Raw genomic sequence first — 25872 nt, forward strand, 5'->3', positions numbered from 1 at the left:
GAGAAACTTCTCCGTTTCACAGCAGACAGACGATTCTGGAAGCAGGGAAGAAAAGTGATTAAAAATGCCCTCTATATCAGCTACACGGGAATAAAGTTTCAAGTTCATAACCTGCCTATAAACTAGAGACTGATACAAAATTTGGAGCATCCAAGTAAGGCAATTGTAGATGTCCCAGCAACGGAAGGTGGTGGAAACAGTACTGCCTCGGCCCCTCCCTTGTGGGCCTCCCCTGCTCTCATCTTTTATATCTAACTCTGACTAGCAGGCTTAAGTCTTCCTGTCAATAGGTATCCAAGTAAAGTTTTGCAAATCTTGGTCTACTCTATAAATATACATTTAGAAGAGATAAATCACTCCTGCATGAGACTTTGTAAATTTAAAAATAAGTTGTAAAACTTACTGGGCATAGATAACTAAAATCTATATGAAAAATATACCATGATATGCAGTAGCCAATTTAAAATATAACAATTATGGTCATTTTTGTCTTTTAAAATACCCAATCTCTTGCCAGATTACTTTCTTCCTTTTTATTTTGTTTTAAAACTTAAGTTACATGTGTATAGAAGACATCCTAAGCTAGTCTTTTCTTTTCCTTTAAGTGTTCTCAGGTTGGGACCTTGTATGCCAAATTCATAGGAAGTCCAGAGAATTTTTTTTTTTTAAACAGTTAAGTTATAAACTCCTAAAAAAAAAAAAAAAAAAAAAAAAAAACAGATTTTATAATGGAAATGCTGACACAACAGTATTTACCTTGAACAGAAGCATAGAGCAAAGCCAGAAGACTAGTTGTACATGTTATCTCAGGCTGCCACGTAGTTAACACTCAAAATACTTTTACATTTTGGAGAACAGAAAGGGGAAATTGAATCAAGACCATTCCTGGGCAGGTAAAGGACATCCCTAATGGCTGAAACAAATGTTAAACTTCAGGAATGCTGCTTTGAGAATGAAACTCTTAGTGCTGATGGAGGACTTTTTTTTTTTCTTTGTTTAGAAATTAACAGAGTTTTCTTCTGAACAGGTAAATGCTCTCAACTTAAATGGCTCTTACTAATAACTTAAAAGGTGGTAACTTTACCTCTGAAGATGAATCAATCACTATCCCAAAACCAGAAATAAGCCCTACTATATGCTATGTCATATGACGAATTCTCAGCATCAGCAGTAGGTGATGGAGCACACAGCCAGTCTGCTCTTAATGTGCTGTAGGGGTACTTTTACCAAGGCCCTCTGCAGCTGGTAATGGCCAGAGAACCAGAGCACCTCCAAAATCCTGCATTAATGGAGGCGTGTGAGATACAAACCAGAAACTACCCAGATGCAAATAATCGCTGTCCATAGAGGGAGAAGCAACTGGGTCAAGAAAACCCCTAGATTGTGGTGGACCTACCGCATACTAGCACCACCTCCTCAAGTGCACTCAAAGAAATGGACTGCCTGGGCTCTGATTCATCCTGCTGCAGACAAGACAGGCCCGGTTTCTCCTTGGTTCAACACCGAAGCATCATCAGACACAGGAAGAATTGTGACTGTCCAGTCCCATTTCTGCCTCCTAAACTTGTCTCCCCTTTCAGAGAAGTAGGGAAAACAATTTCCTGCTTTGATAGGAGTTGGGACAGATGATAGGGGAAGAGAAGACAGATCCAATTGGCACTTCCTCCTCCTCTCCTCTCTCCACACCAATGGAACTTCAAAACAGTTACCCACAGCATCAAGGAGAAGTAAAGGCTACTGATTTCACTGGAGAAGAATAGAAGAAACTGAAGTCCAGGTGACCTGTTTGGAGAAATAACTAACCCTTTATAAAGTATACTTTAAAGTCATGTGTTAATTAGTTCTCTTGGGATATTCTTTCTGACTTACTCCATTTAAAGTTTATTAGCATTGCTTTCCTGGACCTAATGCTGCAAACTCTTACTCCCAATGCAAACACTTATGTATGTGCATAACTCTACAGACATAAGCAGTCCTATTGCGGTAATGGGACTGCTCATTTAAGTAAAGTTATGCACAAGCTGGTGTTTTTGCAGGATCAGACCCATTGGTTGGACCCATTTAAACAGGCACCTTTGTTATAGTAGAGGCTTTGTACTGCTCAGAATTTGTATTATAAACCTCCACTTTAACATACATATAAACTTCCTGAAAACTCCTCTTTAAAATTGCCTGTATCTAGTCTTGGCCCAGGGGTTGGTTTCTTTCCCCCTCTGCCCCCAACACACCCTTTTGGAGCCGGGCAGGGAAAGCAGAGGAGTTTTAAGAAAATCCTTTCAGCTATTTGAGATGCAAGAAATATTTTGTCTGTTGTAAAAAAAAAAATAATAATAATTATACAAAGGTCTCTGCTGGACCTGTTTATTTGCAAAATTAAAAAAAAAAACAAATTATTAAGTTTCATAACTAAAACCTACATAGGAATTTTAACAAAGAACACTTACTTTATATTTAGATTCCAATGCAGAAAGAGCTACTATATTGAAATATTAACCAATGGTTCTCTAGTCTCAAAAATCAATAGGTGCTACTTCAGTTCACAACCAATGCAATTCTGTATCAGTGGAGGTTAAATACATCTAATGGCAGTGTGGATACATCCCACTTCCAATTTAACTAAAGCAGTGCAAGTAGTCCTCTCCACTGTTTACACACGTGAGGTGACCTGTCTGGTGTGCTATCTACACTGAACTGTTCTGCAGTCCTCTGGGACATAAGTATAAGACTATTCAAATATTGCTGGCAAAAGCATGAGGTCCAATTTATAAGCCACTTTTACGGTACAAATCAGGGTGGATTTTCTTAAACATTACATTAATATATTGTCTCATACTATAGAATTAATAACCCCTATTCCATGATGAGATATCTTTGAGCTATAATGTATCTTAATTAAAACTATCTTTAGATAGGTTTAAAAAAACCAATATTTCCCCCCCCTTTTTTTTCTTTTTCTTTTTTTTTTAAATCATTGATTTTTATCCACCTTGATACAAATACTGCTTATGCATGAGAATCCAAACTTTTTTGTGTTTTCATCACTATGACTTGTATCTGCCTGGTCCCACACAGAGGCCAGTGACTTCATTGCTCTGTGGGATGAAGAGCATATGCAGTTCTAATTGTCAAATAACTGCTGAAGTGACATGACTTACCAGCAGCTACATAAGCAGATGGCTAAGTGTACCTACTCCAAAGACAAGAGGAGTGCTGGAAAAAGGGTAAAGGAACTTAGACAAGACAACAGACATGTGAAGGACCACAGCAGTACTGTTGGGATCACTCATAAGGTCTTCCCCTTTTATAATGAACTTGAAAAGAGCTTCTCCAAAACTCCATCACTTGGCCTGTGGGTGGACAATGCTGATATTGAAGAGGAGATCCAGAGCCATGACAAGAATGAGGAGACTGGCCCATCCCTATCCAAGAACCAGGACCTGTTCAAAACCCAGGTTGACATGCAGGTCATGCCAGGGACTCTGGTGGACACAATGGAAGCACCAGACCGGGCTTTGTGGAACTTTCTTCCAGGTATGACTGGCTGTCACCACTAGTGCTTATAAACAGTCAGATATAGCTACAGGTAAAAAATGTCAATTCCTTTTTCTCATCTTCATAGCTCCACCATCCCGTACAACCACTATTCCTCCTAGACCTTCCTATTTGCAGATATGTGACCTTCCCTCTCTCTCTCCACTATCTGTCACACTTTCTCTGTCTCTAACTTCCCTAGCCACTGCTTTCCTTCTTTCATTACCAAAATACTCAAAATCCACACCCAAACATGTCACAAAAGGATTGATAAACAGCAAGCAAAAAAATTAAACCGCTACAGTAATACAAATAAGTAATATGCCATCATTAAAACATGTAAACACAGTATTTAAAAAAAAAAAAAAAAAAGCATTTTTATTGAGTGTTCAAAGTATGAGCAATTGAGCCAAGGCATTTACATCATACTTTATCTGCCAGCACCTACAATCCACAGTAATTTGATGGTATTTTCCCATTTGCATTAAACACCATGCTAGTGCAGCATTACAAGCAAAGTTATTTACGGTATTAAATAGGCATCTTTGGCTAAACAGCATGTATTCAGTACAGTACAAGGCACTTTCTTACTGAAATTATGGTGCATGAGGTAAAAGAAAAGGTATTCAGTGATTTATAGGGATCAAAGCCTCAAGACATTTAAGCTTATGTCTCACAGGGTTAAAAACCAGTTAATTTTAAGGTGGACTTTTCTCACATCTGGCATTGTTTCAGAGAACATTTGGTACGGGGCACTCTCATTTGGCATGAATATTACAAAGCAAAGATGATTTGCAAGGAAATCCTGTAAAATTAGTAATCCCTTTTTTCAGTAACAACTCTGGGATCATCCAGCTAACCAGCAAGACAACACATCTATCAGGCTTGCCTCTACCCTCATGAACAATGCCTTCATCGCCTTTGGGAATATGCGCTCAAGATAATATTCTCCAGGGTTAGGACTTTCAATGGCATAATCAGTTATTAAATAATCACCTTTTCAATAGAATGGGCCCACCTATTCCTCACCATCCCCAAATCCAGAAATAAGGAGAAAAGCTGTTTACCATCTCTGTGTGTTTGTCAGACATTGTCTTTCTGAGAATATTAAGTTGACATAGCTACCTTATTTTCTATAATTACAAACTAAGGTCTGTCCCTTTGTATAGCATCTGCCCTCAACAGGCTATGGCACAGAGGACTTCTGACAGTCACTGAGAAACTTGCTAACCTAAGGAAGGGGGGGAGAGGGGAGAAGAGGAATAAAAAGGAAGACATGGTTATTTTACCTATACCAGAGGACTAGAAAGCCAGTAGGGTAGACAAAGGGAGTGAAATTCTTGAAAGTTCCTGCATCAAAGAGAAAAGGACAGGAAGATACAATAGCAGATAACTGAACTGATGAGGAAACACCAAGTTGCTTGAGGGCATAAATACCAAAGTAAACTGCAGCTCACCTCCTGAACAGTCATTTCCTGACAAATACCTTGCACTGAAGCAAATAGAGAACACAGAGTGCTGAGGAGGCCCTTTCACCCACTTCCCCTCAAAACAAGGGCCTCCATCCACCAATCTACACCACAGGACAGCAGTAAACAACTTTTTAAAAATGCTATACACAACTGTATAACACATCTACCCATACACAGTTAAGGATTCCCTGTTGTAATCTTGCAAACACAAGTTGAATTTTTGAATATTTTGGCATCATGGATAGGGTTACCATCTGTCCGTATTTCCCCGGACATGTCCGGCTTTTGCGTCTCTAAATAGCCGTCCGGGAGGAATTGGTAACAAGGTTAAAATGTCCGGGGTTTTTTCCTCCCTCCCTCCCATGCAGAGTGCGGCTGATGATTGGGCGGCTGGGCCGATTGACCCACTCCCATTGGCCTCCAGAGCCCTCCCCTGCTCCCCCCTCCCTCTGTCTGCAGCCCTGTGTAACACACAAACCGACCCACCGGGCAGCGTGTTTTGCCTACACGTGGAGCCAGAATGGTAAGGGAAGTCCGGGGGGGAGCGGGGCTGTGTTGGATGGGTCCCCGGCCTCCACCTGTCACCCCCCCTCCGCGCGTCGCTCCGCCCCCCGCCTGCCTCTCCCTTGCCTGCTTCTACTGCCAGAGGCAGCAGCAACTGCTATTTGCTGCCCCCGCGTCCTAGCGTCCCCCATCCACTAATGGGAAGACAGGCTGCCCTTACCCTGCCCTTCCACCCTAGCCCTGAGCCTCTCCAACGCCCCAAACCCCTCAGCCCGAGCCCTCATCCCCCCGCACCCTAATCCTCTGCCCCAGCCCTGAGCCCCCTCCTGCATCATGAACCCCTCATCCTCAGCCCCAACCCTCATCCCCCCACACCCTAATCCTCTGCCCCAGCCCTGAGCCCCCTCCTGCATCATGAACCCCTCAGCCCCAGCCCTCATCCCCCCGCACCCTAATCCTCTGCCCCAGCCCTGAGCCCCCTCCTGCATCATGAACCCCTCATCCTCAGCCCCAACCCTCATCCCCCACACCCTAATCCTCTGCCCCAGCCCTGAGCCCCCTCCTGCATCATGAACCCCTCAGCCCCAGCCCTCATCCCCCCGCACCCTAATCCTCTGCCCCAGCCCTGAGCCCCCTCCTGCATCATGAACCCCTCATCCCCCCACACCCTAATCCTCTGCCCCAGCCCTGAGCCCTCATCCCCCCGCACCCTAATCCTCTGCCCCAGCCCCGAGCCCCCTCCTGCATCATGAACCCCTCAGCCCCAGCCCTCATCCCCCCACACCCTAATCCTCCGCCCCAGCCCTGAGCCTCCTCCTGCATCATGAACCCCTCATCCGCAGCCCCAGCCAGAGCCCTCATCCCCCCACACCCTAATCCTCTGCCCCAGCCCTGAGCCCCCTCCTGCATCATGAACCCCTCATCCCCAGCCCCAGCCAGAGCCCTCATCCCCCCACACCCTAATCCTCTGCCCCAGCCCTGAGCCCCCGCCTGCATCATGAACCCCTCATCCCCAGCCCTCATCCCCCCGCACCCTAATCCTCCGCCCCAGCCCTGAGCCTCCTCCTGCATCATGAACCCCTCATCCCCAGCCCTCATCCCCCCGCACCCTAATCCTCCGCCCCAGCCCTGAGCCTCCTCCTGCATCATGAACCCCTCATCCCCAGCCCCAGCCAGAGCCCTCATCCCCCCACACCCTAATCCTCTGCCCCAGCCCTGAGCCCTCATCCCCCCACACCCTAATCCTCTGCCCCAGCCCTGAGCCCCCTCCTGCATCATGAACCCCTCATCCCCAGCCAGAGCCCTCATCCCCCCACACCCTAATCCTCTGCCCCAGCCCTGAGCCCTCATCCCTCCGCACCCATATCCTCTGCCCCAGCCAGAGCCCTCATCCCCCCACACCCTAATCCTCTGCCCCAGCCCTGAGCCCTCATCCCCCTGCACCCTAATCCTCTGCCCCAGCCCTGAGCCCCCTCCTGCATCATGAACCCCTCATCCCCAGCCAGAGCCCTCATCCCCCCACACCCTAATCCTCTGCCCCAGCCCTGAGCCCTCATCCCTCCGCACCCATATCCTCTGCCCCAGCCAGAGCCCTCATCCCCCCACACCCTAATCCTCTGCCCCAGCCCTGAGCCCTCATCCCCCTGCACCCTAATCCTCTGCCCCAGCCCTGAGCCCCCTCCTGCATCATGAACCCCTCATCCCCAGCCAGAGCCCTCATCCCCCCCTGCACCCTAATCCTCTGCCCCAGTCCTGAGCCCTCCTCCCCCCACACCCTAATCCTCTGCCCCAGCCCTGAGCCCCCTCCTGCATCATGAACCCCTCATCCCCAGTCCTCATCCCCCCGCACCCTAATCCTCTGCTCCACCCCTGAGCCCCCTCCTGCATCATGAACCCCTCATCCTCAGACCCACAGCCTCACCCCTGCTTCCCCTCCTATCCCCAAACTCCCTCCCAAACCCCCTCCCCCCTTCCCACACACCCCCTCCTGCCCTCAAACTCCCTCCCAAAGCCTGCACCCCCTCCCTTTGCACCGCCTCCCACCCCAGAGCCTGCACCCTAAACCCCAGCCCAGGACCTGCACCCCAGACCTCCTCCCCCCACCCAACCCACCTCCCAGAGCCTTAGGCAGGTGGGGGGGTGGGTTCTGGGCACCACCAAAATTTCTACAACCCTGCCACCCATGCGAGTGGATAAGGGTCGGGGCAGTCAGGGGACAGGTAAGATCCTAGGGGGGCAGTTAAGGTGGGGGGTTCTCAGCAGGGGGCAGTCAGGGGACAAGAAGCAGGGGGGGTTGGGGTTCTGAGGGGGGCAGTCGGGGGTGGGAAGTGGGAGGGAGTGGATGGGGGGGTGGGGGCAGGGCTGGGGCAGGGCTCCCCCCCCCCAGTGTCCTCTTTTTTGATTGTGGAAATATGGTAACCCTAATCATGGACTTTTCCTGACCATCCAAAATTAATCTTGGCAAACCTGTGACAGTGATCCACCAAGAGCAGAAGAATTATAACGAAGCACCCCTTTTACCTGATAAACTGAGGCCTTGGCATGGGACCACACCACAAATTTAGCACATGGGTCGCTTCAATAGCCCCAGCACAAATAGGAAACCCTAATTTTCATTTCCAACAGTAATCTCCTGCACGCTTCTTTCCATGATCACATGATGCAGCAGCACATACTGAAAAACTTTACCATATCTCCGTAAATCCAACTGTGGATTTCCCAGTGATGAACTGCCGAGTTCCAAAGGGTAGTTACCACTCACTTCTCCACACTGAAAGTTTGCTTTCATCTGAGCATTCTGGGGTTGCTCAGCCCAAGACTCCAGGCGCTTTCCCCATCCTAAAGGCCTGATGCTACTGCTAGTCATCCCAGGTCTGCAAAACTATCCCGTCCCACCACTCCACATTTGCTGGCTTGGTCCAGGAGTGGTTCTCCAACATATACATATCATATCATAGAAAAACATCCACGTGGATGCCATCTCTGAGTCCATAAGGAATTTTAAAAACTCCCACCACCATTGTGCTGCTGCCTCTGATGCCTTGCAGCAGGTGCTCCTATATAACAGGATTTATTTTTCAAAGCAGAAGAGTGGACAAGTGCACAACATTCCTCCGTGCCTCCTCCAGACAGCATGCTGGAAATGGTGTGGATGCCAGTCCACCAAGTGAACTCTGGGACACATCTCACAATCTACCATAAAGGTTATCCAGAATTGCCATGAGCCTAGAAGCAACAAATAGTACCTTGCAATACTTACCCCCATTGCAGTGCACTGCAAATGATGCAGCACAGTGCTGTATAGACACATGGATTGAAATATAATACACCTCTACCCCGATATAACACTGTCCTCGGGAGCCAAAAAAAAAAATCTTACCGTGTTATATCGAACTTGTTTTGATCCGCTGGAGCGTGCAGCCCCGCCCCTCCGGAGCGCTGCTTTACCACATTATATCCAAATTCGTGTTATATCGGGGTAGAGGTGTATGTCTTGTACTGCTGCAAATGCAAATACTCTGAACACAGTTTAGTTACACAGATATAAGCTAAGTATCTCTAGGTTTTTCTTGTAACAATATTAAGTAAAATAGCCATTTCAGCATTTTTAAGTGGACAGTGCCCCTTTAATGTTAATTCAGTCTTACTGTCCATGTATTTTCGGTTCATGTTTCCCTTTAAATGTGTAGATTAATATATTTTATATGGTTATAGGTCTACAATAAGACCATACAAGATGTATTATGTAGACAAGTTAATATGGGAAATGCTGCAATTCCCTTTGTCATCCATTCTCCCCAAATATTAATTTTGTTGTATCTTTGTGTGTGGTCATTGTATGGAGAGACTGTATGAATGTGCATGTATATGTTTTCCCCAATTTAAGAGAGTCTGTGGTGAAGACAGCCTAGGTTGTTTTACTGATTTTTGTTTGCTTGTCTTACTTTTAACTATATGTATTGGGGTGAGAATTGACTGTGAGGAAGATAAAAAGAAAGGGGAGAAAGGGTTTCCATCAGCCACTTCTATGCCCACTTTCTTAAACGGTTTTACACACGGGAAAAGAAGCTAGATCTCCCACAGTCACTTTGTTCTTATTTGTTGTCTCATGTTGCAGATGGAAGACAGCTAGTTCGCGAGGTCATGGCAATGAAGAATTAGCTGGGCAAGGGAGTTGGTAAATAGAAGCATCTTCAAATCCATTTTAATTTTATTTACAATCAATAAATAAGTGTTGATCCTAGGCCCTATGCACCATTGAGATCATTAAAAGCACAATGTGACAGATTAGAGTTAGCAGCTTCTGCTCCCCCCTAAACCAGAAAATAAGAAAGTCGTCCAGATGTGAAAATCAAAGCAAAACACTACTCTGAATCACTCATAATCAACAGCCATTACTGCGCTCCTTTCTTCCCCATAATCTTGAGGAAAGAGATTGGCTTTGAAGTATGCTCAATCAAGTACAACAAATTCAGGCTATTACAAACTAGACAAATAGGGTAAGAAGAATTACAAGATAATGGTTCCTCAAGGAAAATGTCCTCTTTTATAAGAATGGGGTTCTAGTGCCACTTGACTACAGCTGTGGCTAGGGTAGATAAAAATTTAGGATTTTTTTTTTTTTTTAAATAATTTAAAAACCCGATTTAAGCAGAAAAATAACAGGACTTTTTAATTCAATTAAATTTGAAATTGACAACCTATGTTAAGGCCTACATTTTAATCTATTAAAATCATTTAAACAAACAAATATTATACAGTACATATTTGCTGACAAGTTTTAAAGAAAGTCAAAGCATTGTTGGAAGTCACTGGCTAAAACCTGGAACAAGAGTTTGTTGAGGTGCTAACCCAGATTTTGACAGCAGTAGCCTCTTCTGCAGGTGAACAGAGAATATTTTCTTCATTGTGGTTTACTCAACTACTTCAGTTCAATTACTAGTTCATTCAGAGCTGTGAAACCAATAAGGAGTTGAAAAAGTAGGAAAGCTTGTTTTCCTCTTCCAGTCTATGAATTAAAAGTAAATGTGCGAGGGTGAGATCTACTGGCTCAAAAACCTTGAAGGACATGGTGACCAGAAATAATCAGTTCAGTTCACTAACTATAGAGAATACTTCCTTAGTTTTAAATGCAAAATAATGTTTTGATAAGAAAAAAAACCAGCATATTAAAAAGTTTATATATCGAGTACATGTAAGACTGTTATATAAAACAATTAAAATGCTGTTTTGTGCATTTTTAATTGAATTTGAAGTTATCTAAATACCACTTGACACAAGTCAAACAAAAAACTGATCTAGTAAATAAGAAATGCATCATCCACCATTTTGTAACTAATGAAAAATATAAAAATTAAGAATCTGAATAAATATAAACTGCTTATATAAATACATATAGATATAAGATATCCTCCTATTTTGCATAAAGGAGCACCAAATTTAGTGTAAAAGTTATATGTAGTTGCAAATGAATATGCTTTAATGGTTACCAACTAATGAGATTCAAACTTTCTTTAGGAAAATAACTAAAGAGTACAAATGCAAAATAATTAAACAATTATTTAAATTAAGGTTTCCTGCGTACTGATTTTAATCAGTCCACCTCACTCTGATAGTATGGGAGGTGGTCATCTCAGACAGGTCCCAATTATTTAAGGTTTTATAACTCTGGGTGGAGACGTGTTGCCTTTGAAACTAAAGGCATGTCTACACTTGCCATTTAAAGCGGAAAAAGTCCCTTTTTTGTGCAAAAACCGTGGGAGCGCCTACACTTGCCGATGACTTTCTGCAGTAAAACTCAGAAGTTTCACTGCAGAAAGAAAACCACCTCCACAAGAGGCATACAACTCTTACCGGTGATGCTTTTGTGGTGATGTGCAAGTGAAGACACATTCGTCCTATTTACATAGCTTTTAGCCTCTGCAGGATATCCCAAAGTGCCTAGGTGACCACTCTGGCCAGCAGCTCTGCTGCTTGGTAAACAGACATCCACCCCAAACCCTGTAAAGCCCCAGTAACTTTGAAACTCCTCTTCCTGTTTTCTTGGCAAGTGGTCACCTGGCTAGATAAGTGAGAATGCGTGCTCCACGAAGCAAACGATCCCCTGCTTGGAGCAATGCTGAGCTACTGGAGCTGATCAGTGTTTGGGGAGAGGAGGCTGTGCAGGGCCCCAGGATGCCCCACGATCACCCCCCCCCCTTCCCACAACACCCATCATCAAAATGGAGAGAGCTGTACTGTGGGATAGCTGCCCTCAGTGCTCTGCTCTCATCAGCGATAGAAGTGCTGCAAATGTAAACACACTCTGATGCCGGTTGCAGTGAGTGAGTACACAAACCAGCACTTTTCTTTCACCGCTTCACTATCACCTTTGAAACTGACAGCACAAAAACTCCACAAGTGTAGACATAGCCTAAGAAGCAGCCAATGCAGATCACAGAGCACAGGTGTCATGTGTCGCCAAGTGAAATACATCACATTATAAGAGAGCTGCCACATTCTCCCAACAAACTCAGTTTCCATTCCAGGTAGATTTAGGTATAGCTCCAAGAAGAGTGCCTTGTGACAGTCTAATCCTGATGTAACTAAGGTATACGTTACGGTAGACTATTAATAGTTTTAATGAATAAGCCTTGAGGATGGTAGAAAGTGCTTTGGTTTTAGGCTTCTTCTGCAATTCCCTTTGGCATCTCTTGTAAAATATGCAAAATTTCAATGTGGTTTTACCCTGAATGTCAAAAAAAAAAAAAAAAAAAAAAAAAGCGCTCCCACAAGCTGACCACATTGCAGATCATACAATGCAGCAATTGGATTCGAAGCAAGAATTAATTCATGGAAGTCCTATGGTTTTTGTTATACAGGAGGTAAGACTAGATGACCACAACGATCCCTTCTGGCCTTAAACTCTATGGGCTTGATTTGGGTATTTCGAATACTGTGTTGGGTGTTCCAACCATTATCTCCCATTTCAATACAGGTGCTATTCTACATCTAGATTAGCTATCTAGTTTGGAATTTAATCCCTATTGATTTTTATGATCATATGAATGGGGTCAGCATTTAATGTGACCTCCCTTTCCAATCAGGGTTCCATGTAACTCACAAAATGCTATTATCAAAACTATTAGAAAGGATTCTTAAATTCTCAGACCCCTTCTCACATTCTAGCTGTTTCTTCTGCCTGGAGGCCACCAGGGTTCAGGACTGAGCTCTGACAGGGTGGAGTTGGCAGTGGCCAGGACACCCCGTGAAGTACAAAACAATGATTGAGGTCAACATCTGTTACTTGTTCTTAGCCAGAAACAGAAGAGAAACTGGTCACCTGAACTCTTTCAGGGGGGTATGCAGTAAATTAACATAGTATGCCTCACTCAACCCTTCTGGCAAGTGTTAATTTTACCAGGAGAGAGGTACGAGGACTGAGGTAAACTCACTGAGGTAGGTGGCTCATTACTGCATCCAGTTACAAGAGGAGTGGAGCTAGGATGAGCATTCCTGACGTAGGACCATCCAAGCCTCTGGCTGGATGTAAACTTTATGTTCTTTGTTAACATAAGCCAAAATCCAAAGAGAGAGTTTTTTTGACTTGCACAACATGGGGACTTTGGGAGGAGGTTGGGTAAAAATCCTGATCATAAAGTGCATTACTATGACTTATTATTTGTTGTGCAGTAGCTCTCAAGAGCCCCCCGTCAGATTGGAACCATATTGCATTAGGCAGTGTAAAACCATAATAAAAGAAAATCTCTTGCATTTTGGGAATGCTAGGAAGCTCTTACATAGCATCTCAGCAATGGACATGCACAGAAAGCTACACCAGCTTCACGTGAAGCAACACACTCTGGGATGTCTTATCACACAGATAGCTGGGAGGAAGGAAGACCAGCCAAAGTGATGACAGACATGGTTGGGGACCTTGCCTGCTTTATGAACACTGGTTCAAAGCTAGTTACTCAAAGACAACGAGGTGCCAGCCTAGGCCTCTTGCAGGGGCAAAGCACAGTTAACTGCCATGTCTTGAACCATATGTTTGAGAGCCATTTTAACCAAATAATTGTAAGTTAAAACTTGTTCTAAACAGGTTGTTACTGATTAAATGTATTATAAATAATGAGACCCCCTTGGAAATAGAAATGGATAATGATTTATTTTTCTTAATCAGATATTTCAGGTTATTTCAACAGTTTTTTTTTTTTTTTTTAATATTTAGCTCTCTCTGAATGATAAAAAAGTTGTTTTTTTTAAAAAAGACTATCAAAACAATATTTTAAATAGTTAAAATATTATGTCTCGTGGCAAATATAGATACATCCTTCAAAATAAAAGAGTGAACCAAAAATATATTTTAAAAACTTATTTCTGATTGAAAATATCACTAAGTATACACTAATGCATTGTTTAGTGGGTCATGAGATTAGGAGTTCAGAGTTCTATAACCAGCTGTGCTAACATCTTTCCGGGACATCCTTGTTGATTATTTAGCCTCTCTATGCCTTAGTTTTCCTTTTAGTAGATTGGGGAAAAATACATGCTAGACATAGTGCATGTAAAAGCACTAGTTTTCCCAGATGAAGACACATGGTTGGTGATACTAAAGGCTAGTCTACATTAGAATTGACACAGCGGCACAGCTGCATCAGTGGAGATGAGCCGCTGTAGCGCTGGTATTGAAGAACTCTCCCATCTGCATAACAAATCCACCTCTGCGAGCAGTCGTAGCTATGTCGTTGGGAGAAGCTCTCCCACTGACATAGCGCTGTATGCGCCGGCACTTAGGTCGGTGTAACTTACGTCACAAGAGCGATGGCTTTTTCACACCCGAGTGACATAAGTTATGCTGACATAAGTGCTAGTGTGTATCTTCTGTCTTATTGCTATTAAGTTTGGGGAACAAAAAGGATCATACTTCTGTGCTGGGAACTTGCCATCAAGTTTGGTAGGACTCTGGGCTGGTTTACTGAGTTTGAAATCGAAGCTTGGTTGGTGACTGCCTGTAGTAAGGTGCCCAGCAGTTAGACCTGCTCTACACTTAAAAATTAGATCTACCTATCTACTTTGCTCAGAGCTGTGGAAAAATTTCATATCATGAACTCTAGTTAGGTCGATCTAGCCATTGTAGACACGTAGAGGTCAACAGAAGAATTCTAGCACAGCTCTGAAGTGAAAATAGTGCAGATTTTCTGAACAGGTCAGTGATTGAAGGCAGCTGAGTTAGAGGGGGCGAGTAACACATTCCAGCTGGGGGAGGGACCCAGGCTTTAAAAAAAGCAGTCAGGCTCCCAGGATATAGCTACACTGTATTTTAAAACCCACAGCAGCAAGCCTCATAGCCCTGATCTACAGACTCAGGATAACACTATGACACTAAAAACAGCTATGCAGATGTTGAGGCTCAGGCTGGAACTCGGGCTTTGATGCCTGAGGATGAGGGGAAGGTTTCAGACCCTGAGCTGCAATATTTACACAGCTGTTAAACCATAATGTGACCCCGAGTCTGCAGACCCAGGCTCAGCCCTGGTCTACACGACAAACTTTGGTATAACTATGTCCCTCAGGAGTGTGGAAAATCCATACCCCATAGCAACACAGATATATCAACCTAACCCCCAGCGTAGACAATGCTACGTAGACAGGAGGCTTCTCTCATCGACATAGCTACTGCCTCTTGGGGAGGTGGAGTACCTATTCCAACAGGAGAAGTTCTCCCATCGGTGTAGGCAGTGTCTTCACTAAATGCTACATCGGCACCGCTGCAGAGCTGCAAGCATAGACAAGCCCTTTGACTCGCTGCTCCGGGTTATAAAATTGTATAACTATACCCCTAGTGGCTGGTAAGATGAAAGCAGCAGGGAGACAGAGGCTATGTCCACACAGGGATAAAAGAACTTGTGGCACGGCTGTGGCTGGCCCAGATCAGCTGACTTGGGCTTGCGTAGCTCAGGGGCTGAAAAAAAAAAAAAAAAATCACGGAGTAGACGTTCGGGCTCAGACTGGAGCATGAGCTCTAGGAACCCTCCACCCTTGCAAGGTCCCAGAGCTCAGGCTCCAGTCTGAGCCCAGACATCTACATAGCGAGTTTTCAGCCCCCCAGCCCGAGCCCCGCAAGTCAGCTGAGCCAGACCAACCGTGACCATGCCTCAAGTCTTTTATCTGTATGTAGACATACTCTAAGGGAATTAGGCAAGGATTTCCATCCCCCTCACCCCCCTCTTAACTTGCAGGTACTCTATAAGGAAGAACTCACACTGGGAGGAAAATGATATATCGTTAGCCCCACTGCTAGCTCTTCCTCAGCCTGCACATGTGGGGGTCCTAGCCAAACAAGGCATCCTGACCCTGGAGGCTTCTATCCAGGTCCTGGTCTTGACTTGCACAGAATGCAGTTGCATGTTCCTACCAAGAAAATTCAGGCAGGGGGAACCACCCAGCATGAGAGGCGTCTGTTGGTGGAGTTACTCAGGAAGCAGGTACGAGGGCTACAGGAGGAGGTGGGTCATCTATGTCACATCTGGGAGCGACATCGATGGAATGCATACAGAAATGCCCAGGTTGGTGGATGCTAGCCAATTAAAGAAGACTATAGCAGAGAAGGAAGCAGAACTAGCTGCTCTACTGGGGGGCGACTGGCAGCTGGCCATCTCGGGCAGTAGATAGTGCTCCATCCCCCACCCAAGACCACATCCAGGTCAAGAACTGGTATGCTGTATTGGCAACAGGAGGAGAGAATAAGACCCTAATGACTGAGGAAGAGGAGCCACCTGCCCTTAAGGCTGGGAGACTCACAGCCACCACACCCAGGAGGAGATACAGGGTGATGGTGACCAGGGACTTGTTTCTGAGGAGGACAGAGACATCCATCTGCTGATCTTATGGCCCAGGGTCCTACCTGGAATCTGCACCTAAGACATCATAGAAAGGTTGCAGAGACTCAGCTGTCCCACTGACCGCTACCCCACACTGCTCATCCATGTGGGCATTAATGATATTGACAGGTATAATCCTGAGCAGATCTGCAGTGACTCCAGGGCTCTGGGAGCGAAGGTGAAGGAGTCAGGGGGGCTGGTGGTGTTCTCAGCCATCCTCCTGGATCAAGGTAAGGGCCCCTGCTGGGACACACATATCCTAGAGATGAATGCCTGGTTGCACAGATGGTGTTGATGGGCAGGCTTTGGCTTCCTTAACCATAGGATGTTGTTCCAGGGAAGAGAACTGCTGGGAAGAGATGGAGTTCCCCATGACAAAGTGGAAGAGCATCTTTGGTCACTGACTTGCCAACCTAGCGAGGAGGGCTTTAAACTATGGGCTTGTCTACACAAACTGCTGCAGCAGCACAGCTGCGCCACTGCAGTGGTTCAGTGAAGACACTACCTACGATGACGGGAGAGGTTCTCCCATTGGCATAGGTAATCCTTCTCCCGGAGAAGCTACTCTGTGGGTTAGGATGGTTTAACTGCTTCACTTAGCGTGTGGATTTTTCACACCTCTGAGTGACATAGTTATACTGACGTGATTTCCTAGTGTAGACCTGTCCTAAGTAAAAAGGAGGTAGGGATCAGAGGGCTAGATGTTGGGGGTTGGAGGGAATGGAAAATTACAATACGGTCACAGGAACAAGAATGAAAATGGTGGGGAAAGTCTGCCAATTTCTTAGATGTCTATATACAAATGCAAGAAGTATGGGGAACAAACAGGAAAAACTGGAAGTATTAGTACATAAGCTACATTATGAATTATGACACCATTGAGACTTGGTGAGTTACATCTCATGTCTGGAATTATTGTATAGAGGGATATAACTTGTTCACAAAGGAAAGGCGGGGGGGGAAGGGAGGAGGTGTTGCATCACACAGGCACCAACTTTTCAATGTGCCGGGGAGTACTCGACCCCTGGCTCTGCCCAGGCCCCATCCCCACCCCTTCCTCCAAGGCCTGCCCCGCCTCTTCCCACCCCATTCCACCCCTCCCCCAGCATTCCATGCCCTCGCTACGCCCTCCCAAAGCCTCCTGCATGCCACAAAACAGCTGACTGCGGCAGGCGGAAGGCTTGGGGAGGGAGGGGGAGGCGCTGATCAATGGGGCCTGCAGGCGGGCAGCAAACACTGGGGGGTAGGCGGGGTGCTGATAGGGGGGCTGCCGATGGGTGCTGAACACCCACCATTTTTTCCCCGTGGGTGCTCCAACCCCAGAGCATCCACGGAGTCGGCGCCTATGGTACATCATACTAATGTTCTGAGGTCCAGAAGGAAGTGAGAGGCAGACCAGCTGAAAGTCTCTGGGTAAAGATAAAAGGGAAAACATAGGGATGAAATCATGGTAGCAGTCTACTACAGACCACCAAATCAGGAGGAGGTGGAGGATGAGACTTTAGAACAAATAGAAATATCCAACACACTAAGCCTGGTAGTAATGGGGGACTAACTACCCCGATATCTGTTAGACAAGTAATACAGCAAAACACAAGATGTCCAATAAGTTCTTGGAATGTATTGGGGATATCTTTTTGTTTCAGAAAGTGGAGGAAGTAACCAGGGGGGCAGCCATTTTAGACTTCATTATGGCTGAGAGAGAGTAATTGGTTGTGAAACTGAAGGTTGAAGGCAATTTGGCATCAACAATCTAAGGAAAGCAATTTTAAGGAAAAGAAGCAATGAGCAGCAGAACAAGGACAATGGACTTGAAAACAAACAAACAAAAAATACAGACTTGAACAAACTTAGAATTGGTAAGTAAGGTCCCATGGGAAGAAAATCTAGGGGGAAAGGGAAAGTATGCAGAGCCAAAAATCAGAAAGGCTAGCAATAAGAAGTTCTATAAATACATTAGGAAAAGGAGAAAGATGAAGCAAAGTGTAGGTCCACTACTTAGTGGGGAAGGACAGCTCATAACGGATGACATCCAGAAAGTTGAGGTGTTTAATGCTTATTTTACTTCAGCCTTCACTAAAAAGATTAATTGTGACCAGATATTTAAAAGAAAACAACAAGGGGAAGGAACACAAACCAGAATAAGGAAATTACAGGTTAAAGAATATTTAAATAAGGTGGATGTATCCAAGTCAGCAAGGCCTGATTAATTCATCCTAGGTACTTAAACTAGCCGCAGCAATATCGGAATCATTAGCGATTATATTCAAGAGGATAGGGGACGTACCAGATGACTGGAGAAGGGCAAACATAGTACCTATTTTTAGAAAGGGGAACAAAGATGACCTGGGAAACTATAGACTATCCAGCCTAACTTTGATATCTGGAAAGACTCTGGAACAAATGATCAAACAAACAGTTTGTAAGCACCTAGAGGACAACAGAATTATAAGGAATAGCCAACATGGATTTGTCAAGAACAAATCATGCCAAACCAACCAAATTTCCTTCTTTGACAAGGTTACTGACCTAGTGGACAGGGGAGGAAGGGTTTCTAGACAGGATAACTTAATTTTAGTAATGCTCTGACATGGTCCTACATGACAGTCTCGTTAGCAAACTAGAAAAATGTTGTCTAGATGAAATTTCTATAAAGCGGTTGCATAACTGGTTGAAAGACCATACTCAAAGAGTAGGTATCAATGGTTCATTGTCAAACTGGGAGGACATATCTAGTGGGGTCCCAGAGAGATCAGTCTAGGTTTGGAACTATATAATTTTTTTCATTAATGACTAGGACAAAGCATGCTTACAAAAATCAGCAGATGCCCCTGAGTTAAGAGGGACTGCAAAAACTTTGAAGGCCCAGGATTAGAATTCAAAATGACCTTGATAAAGTGGAGAACTAGTCTGAAATCAAAAGATGAAATTAAATAAAGATAAGTGCAAAGTACTGCACTTAAAAAGGAAAAAATGCACAACTACAAAATGGGAAATAACTGGCTAAATCTGGAGGTTATAGTGGATCACAAATTGACTATAAGCTAACAATGTGATGCAGTTGCAAAAAAGGCTAACATCATCCTGGAGTGCATTAACAGGAGTTGCACATCTAAGACAATGGAGGTAATTTTCCCACTCTATTTGGCACTGGTAAGGCCTCAGCTGGAGTACTGTATCCAGTGTCCACTTTAGCAAAGCTGTGGACAAACTGGAGAGAGTCCAGGGGAGAACAACAAATATGATAAAAGGTTTAGAAACCCAATCTATGAGGACAGGTTAAAAAATTGAGCATTTATAGTTTTAAGAAAAGGAGACAGAGGGGACACCTGGTAAGGGTCTTCAAACATGTTAAGGGCTGTTATAAAGAGGGCAGTGATCAACTGTTCTCCATATCCTCTGAAGAGAGGACAAGAATTGATCAGCGTAGTTTAGAGGAAGAGAGACTCAGGAAAAACTTTCTAGCTATAAGGATAGTTAATCACTGGGAATACGTTTCCAAGGGAGGTTCTGGAATTCCCATCATGGAAGGTTTAAGAATAGGTTAGGCCAACACCAGTCATGGATGGTCTAGATACACTTGGTCCTGCCTCATGGGCTGGACTAGATAACCTTTCAAGGTTCCTTCCAGCCCTACATTTCTATGATTCTATGAAGGGCCTACAGAAGAGTCAAATACTGTTGCATTTTTAGTGCAAGAAAACATCTTTGACAAGGAGCACAGAATGGTTTTCACAGTGGTCTGACACGATGCTGCAATCATAGAACTGAAACACCTCCAGAAATAAAAATTGCCAAAGCACAAGGCATTTTCCCCCATTATATTAGTATCAGATATTCAGTTGCACACACAGCCAGAATGCCTCACTGTTCCAATGGCCCAGAATGGAAAGTGGCAGCCTCAGCTCATTGCCAAATAGGATTGCTAACTGATTTGGATCTTGTCTGTGAATCTTACTAGTCAATATGAATGAATCAGTTAAAATTCTATTACTACAGTTCCCTTGGATATGTTGTATTAACTTTTTGCCAGGTTGTTTCACATCCTCAGCCAATGGCAACTTCATATTGGGTTTTCAGTATACGTTTTGTTTGAAGTGCATTACAAGAATTAACAGAGGTGTTAAGATCAAATGTACTGAAATCAATTAGATTTTGTATGCTCTCTCTATTAAGGGCATGTACAACATGTGAAACCTGAATGTACAAAGCCACAAAGAGTTTCTGGCCATACAAAGCAACCATGCAAGTGTTTCACTTTATACACAAGTAGCCACACCGACTTCAGCAGTACCAATCATGAATGTGTTTGCAGCATTGGGAACTTAGTGGCTCATTTTGTTCACAGAACTTACCCAGTTCAGTTTTAAGACCACCACAGTAGCAATCTACATTATATGTGTGGTAGCCAGCATTAAAAACAAAATACCACAAAACCGCTTTAATTTTTTAAAAGACAGGTGCAAAAAAGTATGAGAAACTTTGTTTTTCCAGAACTAAAAAAAATAATTGATCTTGGTGACATTTTATTTTGTAAGTAAGTTATGTATGGCCTGAGACATGGTATGTCAAATTCCAGCCTAAAGGTAAGTAGAATTGCTTTATTACTAACTTCTCAAAACAGGGCTCAAAGCAAAAATTACCCCTTTTTTTTTTTTTTTTTTTAAACTCTGTAAACCTGGAGCTACTCTGTTTCTCTGATACAATTACACATGAAATGGAAAACCTTATAGCCGTTGCTATAATTCCTGAAATATTTTTCTAACCAGTATCCTATTTCCATTATAGTGCACAGTCTATTTTGACACTCTGCTTCCATCACTTCCCCACCACCCTACCTCCTTGTGAACATGCAGCTATTCACAGCATCAACATTAAGATCTTCTGAAGCAAAACATTTATATTACAGGCATCAACTCAATGCAACCAGGTTTATATACAAAATGCAACCCTCATTCTCTTCCACAGATCAAGAACTTTAGATAAGAACATTTCTGCCTTTAAACTTGGGGGGAAATATCAATGCTGCCAGCAGGGCAATTTGTTTTCCAACAGTCAGAGAAAAACCCAAAAAACAGATAAAAATATACACTAGTCCTCAACAATGGAAGTTTAACAATGTGTTAGCTAGGCAGTGGTTTTGTATTTGCCTAGCACATGGCTTATTAATGTTACTCCTGGGGGAATTCCGCACCACTGCGTGTGCGCAGAATTAATGTCCCCCACTGATTTCTTTGCACCCCTGCACAAAAATGACTTTCTGGCAGGGAAGCTGCAAGAGCAGTCACACACCACTCCCTAGCTGCCTAGGTACGTCGTTTCAGGCATCCGGAGCAGACAGCGGAGCGGTAAATCACAGCAGGGCTGGGGATGCCCCAGCCAGTGGCTCCTACTACCCTGAGCCAGGATCAGCTGCTAGTCCCAGCTGGGCTGGAGGGAGCAGGAGAGGACAAGACTTCCTCTTCCCCTGCAAAGAGTGGCTGGGGCTGTGTCAGACCCACCCCAGAAACCTTCCCCAGCTGCAGGAAGCTCAGCATCCTCCCATGCTTCCTGCCCCCATCATTCCTCAGCTGCAGGGGGAGGGGTCACTGTACAGGGAGCTGCTCCCCCATCCACCCAACCCCCCGGCATCCGGACCTCCCATACCCAAACACCCCCGCCAAGCCTCACCCATACACCCAAACTCCCTCAGCCCTCCATACCTGAACCTCACCCCATTGAACCTCAACCCCTGCATCTGGAGCCCCCTGCACCCAGAATCCCTGCCTCTGGACTCCCACCCCTGCACCCAGACCACCCCCCACTGGGCTACCTCCACTCAAACCCTCACCCTGATGAGTCCTACCCCCCTGCACCACCCTGAGTCCCCACATCCTGACCCCCACACCACTGACCCCCAATTAGCTTCACCCAGATCTCCCCCACCAAGCCCCACTCCCCCAGCACCCAGCCCCCCTGCTGAGACCCCCACACCCAGACCCCTCCGCTGAGCCCCAACCACTTTCACCTGGAGCCCCTGCAGAGTCCCGTTGCCCCTGCACCTGGAACCCCCCCCCCCCCCCCGAGCCTCTGTGCAGCTAGATCCCACACACACCTAGACCCCCACTGACCTGCCTGTACCCAGATTGTCCCACACAGAATCCTCTCACCCCACACCTGGATCCCCCCACACTTGCATCCTGCCTGGTTGAGCCTGCCTGCCCCACACATGGTGTGCCTGGCACAGAGGGGCAGGGCCCCAGCGCATTTCTGGGGTAGGCCCAGGCCTTGTGCTGTGTCAGGGTTGGGTGCAGCCTCATCACTGAGTCTGGGGTGGCGGGTGAGGAGGCTGCAGGATGATCTCCCACCTTTGTGCAGCCAGTGGCCTGTGCTCCCCACTGCCATGCTGGAGCCTATTTATTAATAGACAAAAAAAACTTGCAGAATTTTAAAATATTGTGCGCAGAATTTTTAATTTTTTTGGCTCAGAATGCCTTCAGGAGTATTAATGTGTAGCAAGTGTCTTTGTAGCATCGTAATATTTTGCCACAGAAAAGAACGTATGTTTATCAAGAGCCCGTCAGTAAACTTTGAAACAAATTAACACATACAGTAATTACGAGATGAAGTGTTTTTTTAAGCTATAACATGGTGACAGGAAGTCCAGAATAAATATGTCTTAAGTAGGGTGTCAAACGATAAAAAAAATTAACTGCAATTAATCACAAGATTAAAAATATTGTCACAATTAATCACAAATTTTAATCGCACTGTTTAATAATAATCCAATACCATTTATTTAAATATTTTTGTGGGGGAGCGCACTGTCTCTTTAAGCAGAGTATTCAGGAGCCTGAACACTTTTTCAGCCAGCAGCAGCTGCTATTGGTAGCACTCACTCCCGCACCAGCAGCAGACAGGTTCCCCCTTTCCCCGACCCCAGCTCAGCAATGACTGGGAACATGGACGGGGCCCTCTCCCCAGCTCTGCGCAGCAGACAGGAAGCAGGCTCCTGGTCTGCAGCAGCTTGGCCAGGGATGGCTCCATGGGGCGCAGGGGGAGAGGAGACAGGAGCAGCAGTAGAGCAGGGTGGCAAGAGGATGGGCACCCATGCCCCAGAGGCACGCAGAAGCACCCCCTGAGCACAGCACCCTGGTGTGTGATTAATGCTCATTAAAAAAAACAACACATTAATGTGTTCTGAGTTAATCACATGCGAAACTGCAATTGACAGCCCTAATTATTTTTTATTAGAAATATTTGCATTTTAAAAAAGAAAATCTTCAAGTAGAAGCATGAAAGGGCATAAAAATGTTTAGCATATCTGGCACATAATTACCTTGCAACTCCAGCTACAACCGTGCCAAGAGAACGCCTGTTCTCACTTTCAGGTGATATTGTAAATAAAAAGCTGGCAGCATTATCTCCCATAAATGTAAACAAACTTGTTTGTCTTAGCAATTGGCTGAACAAGTAGCAGGACTGAGTGGACTTGTAGGCTCCAAAGTTTTATATTATTTTGTTTTTGAGTGCAGTTATGTAAAAATAAAAATTAAAACAAAAAAATTCTACATTTGTAAATTGCACTTTCACGATAAAGAGATTGAACCACAGTACTTATCTAAGGTGAATTGAAAAATACTATTTCTTTTATTTTTACAGTGCAAATATTTGTAATCAAAAATAAATAAAGTGAGCACTGTTCACTTTGTGTTCTGTGTTGTAATTGAAATCAACATTTGAAAATGTAAAAAAATCCAAAAATATTTATAATAAATTTAAATTGTTATTCTATTATTGTTTAACACTGTGATTAATCATGATTAATTTTTTTAATCTAGTTAGTTGGTTTTGCATTAATCACTTGAGTTAACTATAATTGACAGCCCTTGTCTTAAGCACTGCAACTGATCATACTAGAACAAACCAGGTACATATGGGAAGAGATGGCTATACGATCTATCACAGCCACAAAATCATTCATTAGAAAATGCTGAAGCAATTCCAAGCACAACCTGATATACAACACTGCCAAAATGAGGTGGATCTGCAGGTTGATTTAGGGTGAGATTTGGGCTGGAGGGAGTAATGAGGGAGCCTCTGGAAAGGCAACTGGAGTTTAGAGTACTGGCTAAATTAATAGAACTGTCCAACCCTCAAAAGATGTAAACAGCCCCATCTGCAGCCAGCAGCCAGTAAATAATGACCCTGAAGAAAGGCCTCTAAAAAACAACTACAGGGGAAGGAGGTAAACGTACATCTACCAATAACCCATCGGGTCCCGTCCGTCCGTCCCCCACCCCCGACACAAACAGAGGTGGGGGAGGAGAGCTCCACATACCTAGCAGTACCCCCACCCCAGACCCCACCCCTTCACTGCAACAGCTGTCCAGACTGTAAGACTGAAAATAGCATCCCTATGTGACTGCAGTTTGGTTACACACCGAAGCACAAACTGATCCCCTGACTAGAAGTCTAGCGCCCCCCGCCCCCGACAGTACCAACCAGGACAGCGGACTAGCCGGAGCTCTGCTCTCACCTGGGACGCCATCACTATGGCAAGGCCCCTCCTTCCCACAGAGCAGTCACCTCCCATGGCTTTGGCGGACCCCCGGGACGCACCCAAGCCCCTCGCCCAGGGGAGGGGAGGGGCGGGACATGCCTCCCCCGGCCCCAGCCCCTCTCCCCTGGTCCCGCCTTAGAGACAGGGTTTCACCCACCTCCCATGGGGTAGCGATGGAGCTGGACTCCTAGGGCACCAGCGATCCCCCAGCCCGGCCTCCCCAGGGCCCGGCCCGACCCAGCCCACCCCCGGCACGGGGCGCCCCCCGGCCCCGCTTACCTCGGCTGAGATCAAGCGGGACATTCTCCTCGCCGCTGTCATTCCGACCTGTGTGGGGGGGAGAAGCGGAGAGCCCGTTAGCCTGGGCGGGGAGGGAGTGATGGGGCCGGGGGAGCAGCAGCGGCGCCTCCCGCCGGGCCTAGCCGGGCTCCTTACCTCGGATGCGGAGGTGCCTCAGCGAGCGGGCGCGGAGGCTCACCGCCATGTTTACGGCCCCGCAGTCACAACACCGGAAACCTCGCCCTCTCTCGCGTGGAGACCGAGCCGCCGCCGACTCCCGCGGCCCCCGCCGGCCTGTCGCGAGGGGGCGCGGGAACGCGCGGCGGCGAGGAGCGGGGCGGGCGGTGGGCCCTGGCGCCGGTGAATGACCCCGGCGTGCCAGAGGGGCCCTGGCTGAACTCCCCCTCTGCTCCCCTCCCCCGCCTTTAGAGAGGAGGCGGGCAGGACACCCACACATCGCCCCGCCCCGCCCCGGCTAGGGGGCTTTCCCTCAGCACCCTCCAGGGGGCGTTTCCCTCCATTCGCTGCCCCCTTTTCCCACCAGGGCAGGGGGGGTCTCTTCACCCTCTGCACATTGGCATCATTTACCCGTGAGGGCAGCCGCCTTCAGTGATGTGGGGTTCCCTGGCCCCCCAGCTTTGCCAGCAGGGTTGGGGGCCTCTTTGTAGCGCCTAGCTCGCTC

The 25872-nt window shown here is 45.8% G+C and overlaps 1 protein-coding gene across 1 annotated transcript in view; it reads right to left on the reverse strand.

The window, feature by feature from the left end:
- The window catches only part of LOC135880007 (rapamycin-insensitive companion of mTOR-like), a 67534-nt gene extending 42121 nt beyond the window's left edge, over positions 1-25413 (reverse strand). Inside the window, exons 1-2 of the mRNA XM_065406076.1 lie at positions 25347-25413; positions 25191-25238 (exon numbers count right to left, since the gene is read on the reverse strand). Coding sequence (XP_065262148.1) covers positions 25191-25238; positions 25347-25395 — 97 coding nt within the window. The 5' untranslated portion in view covers positions 25396-25413. The remainder of the gene's footprint in view (positions 1-25190; positions 25239-25346) is intronic.
- Positions 25414-25872: the final 459 nt, after the last annotated feature.

The sequence above is a fragment of the Emys orbicularis genome, chromosome 6 (assembly GCF_028017835.1).
Source record: "Emys orbicularis isolate rEmyOrb1 chromosome 6, rEmyOrb1.hap1, whole genome shotgun sequence".
In the NCBI taxonomy this organism is placed as follows: Eukaryota; Metazoa; Chordata; order Testudines; family Emydidae; genus Emys; species Emys orbicularis.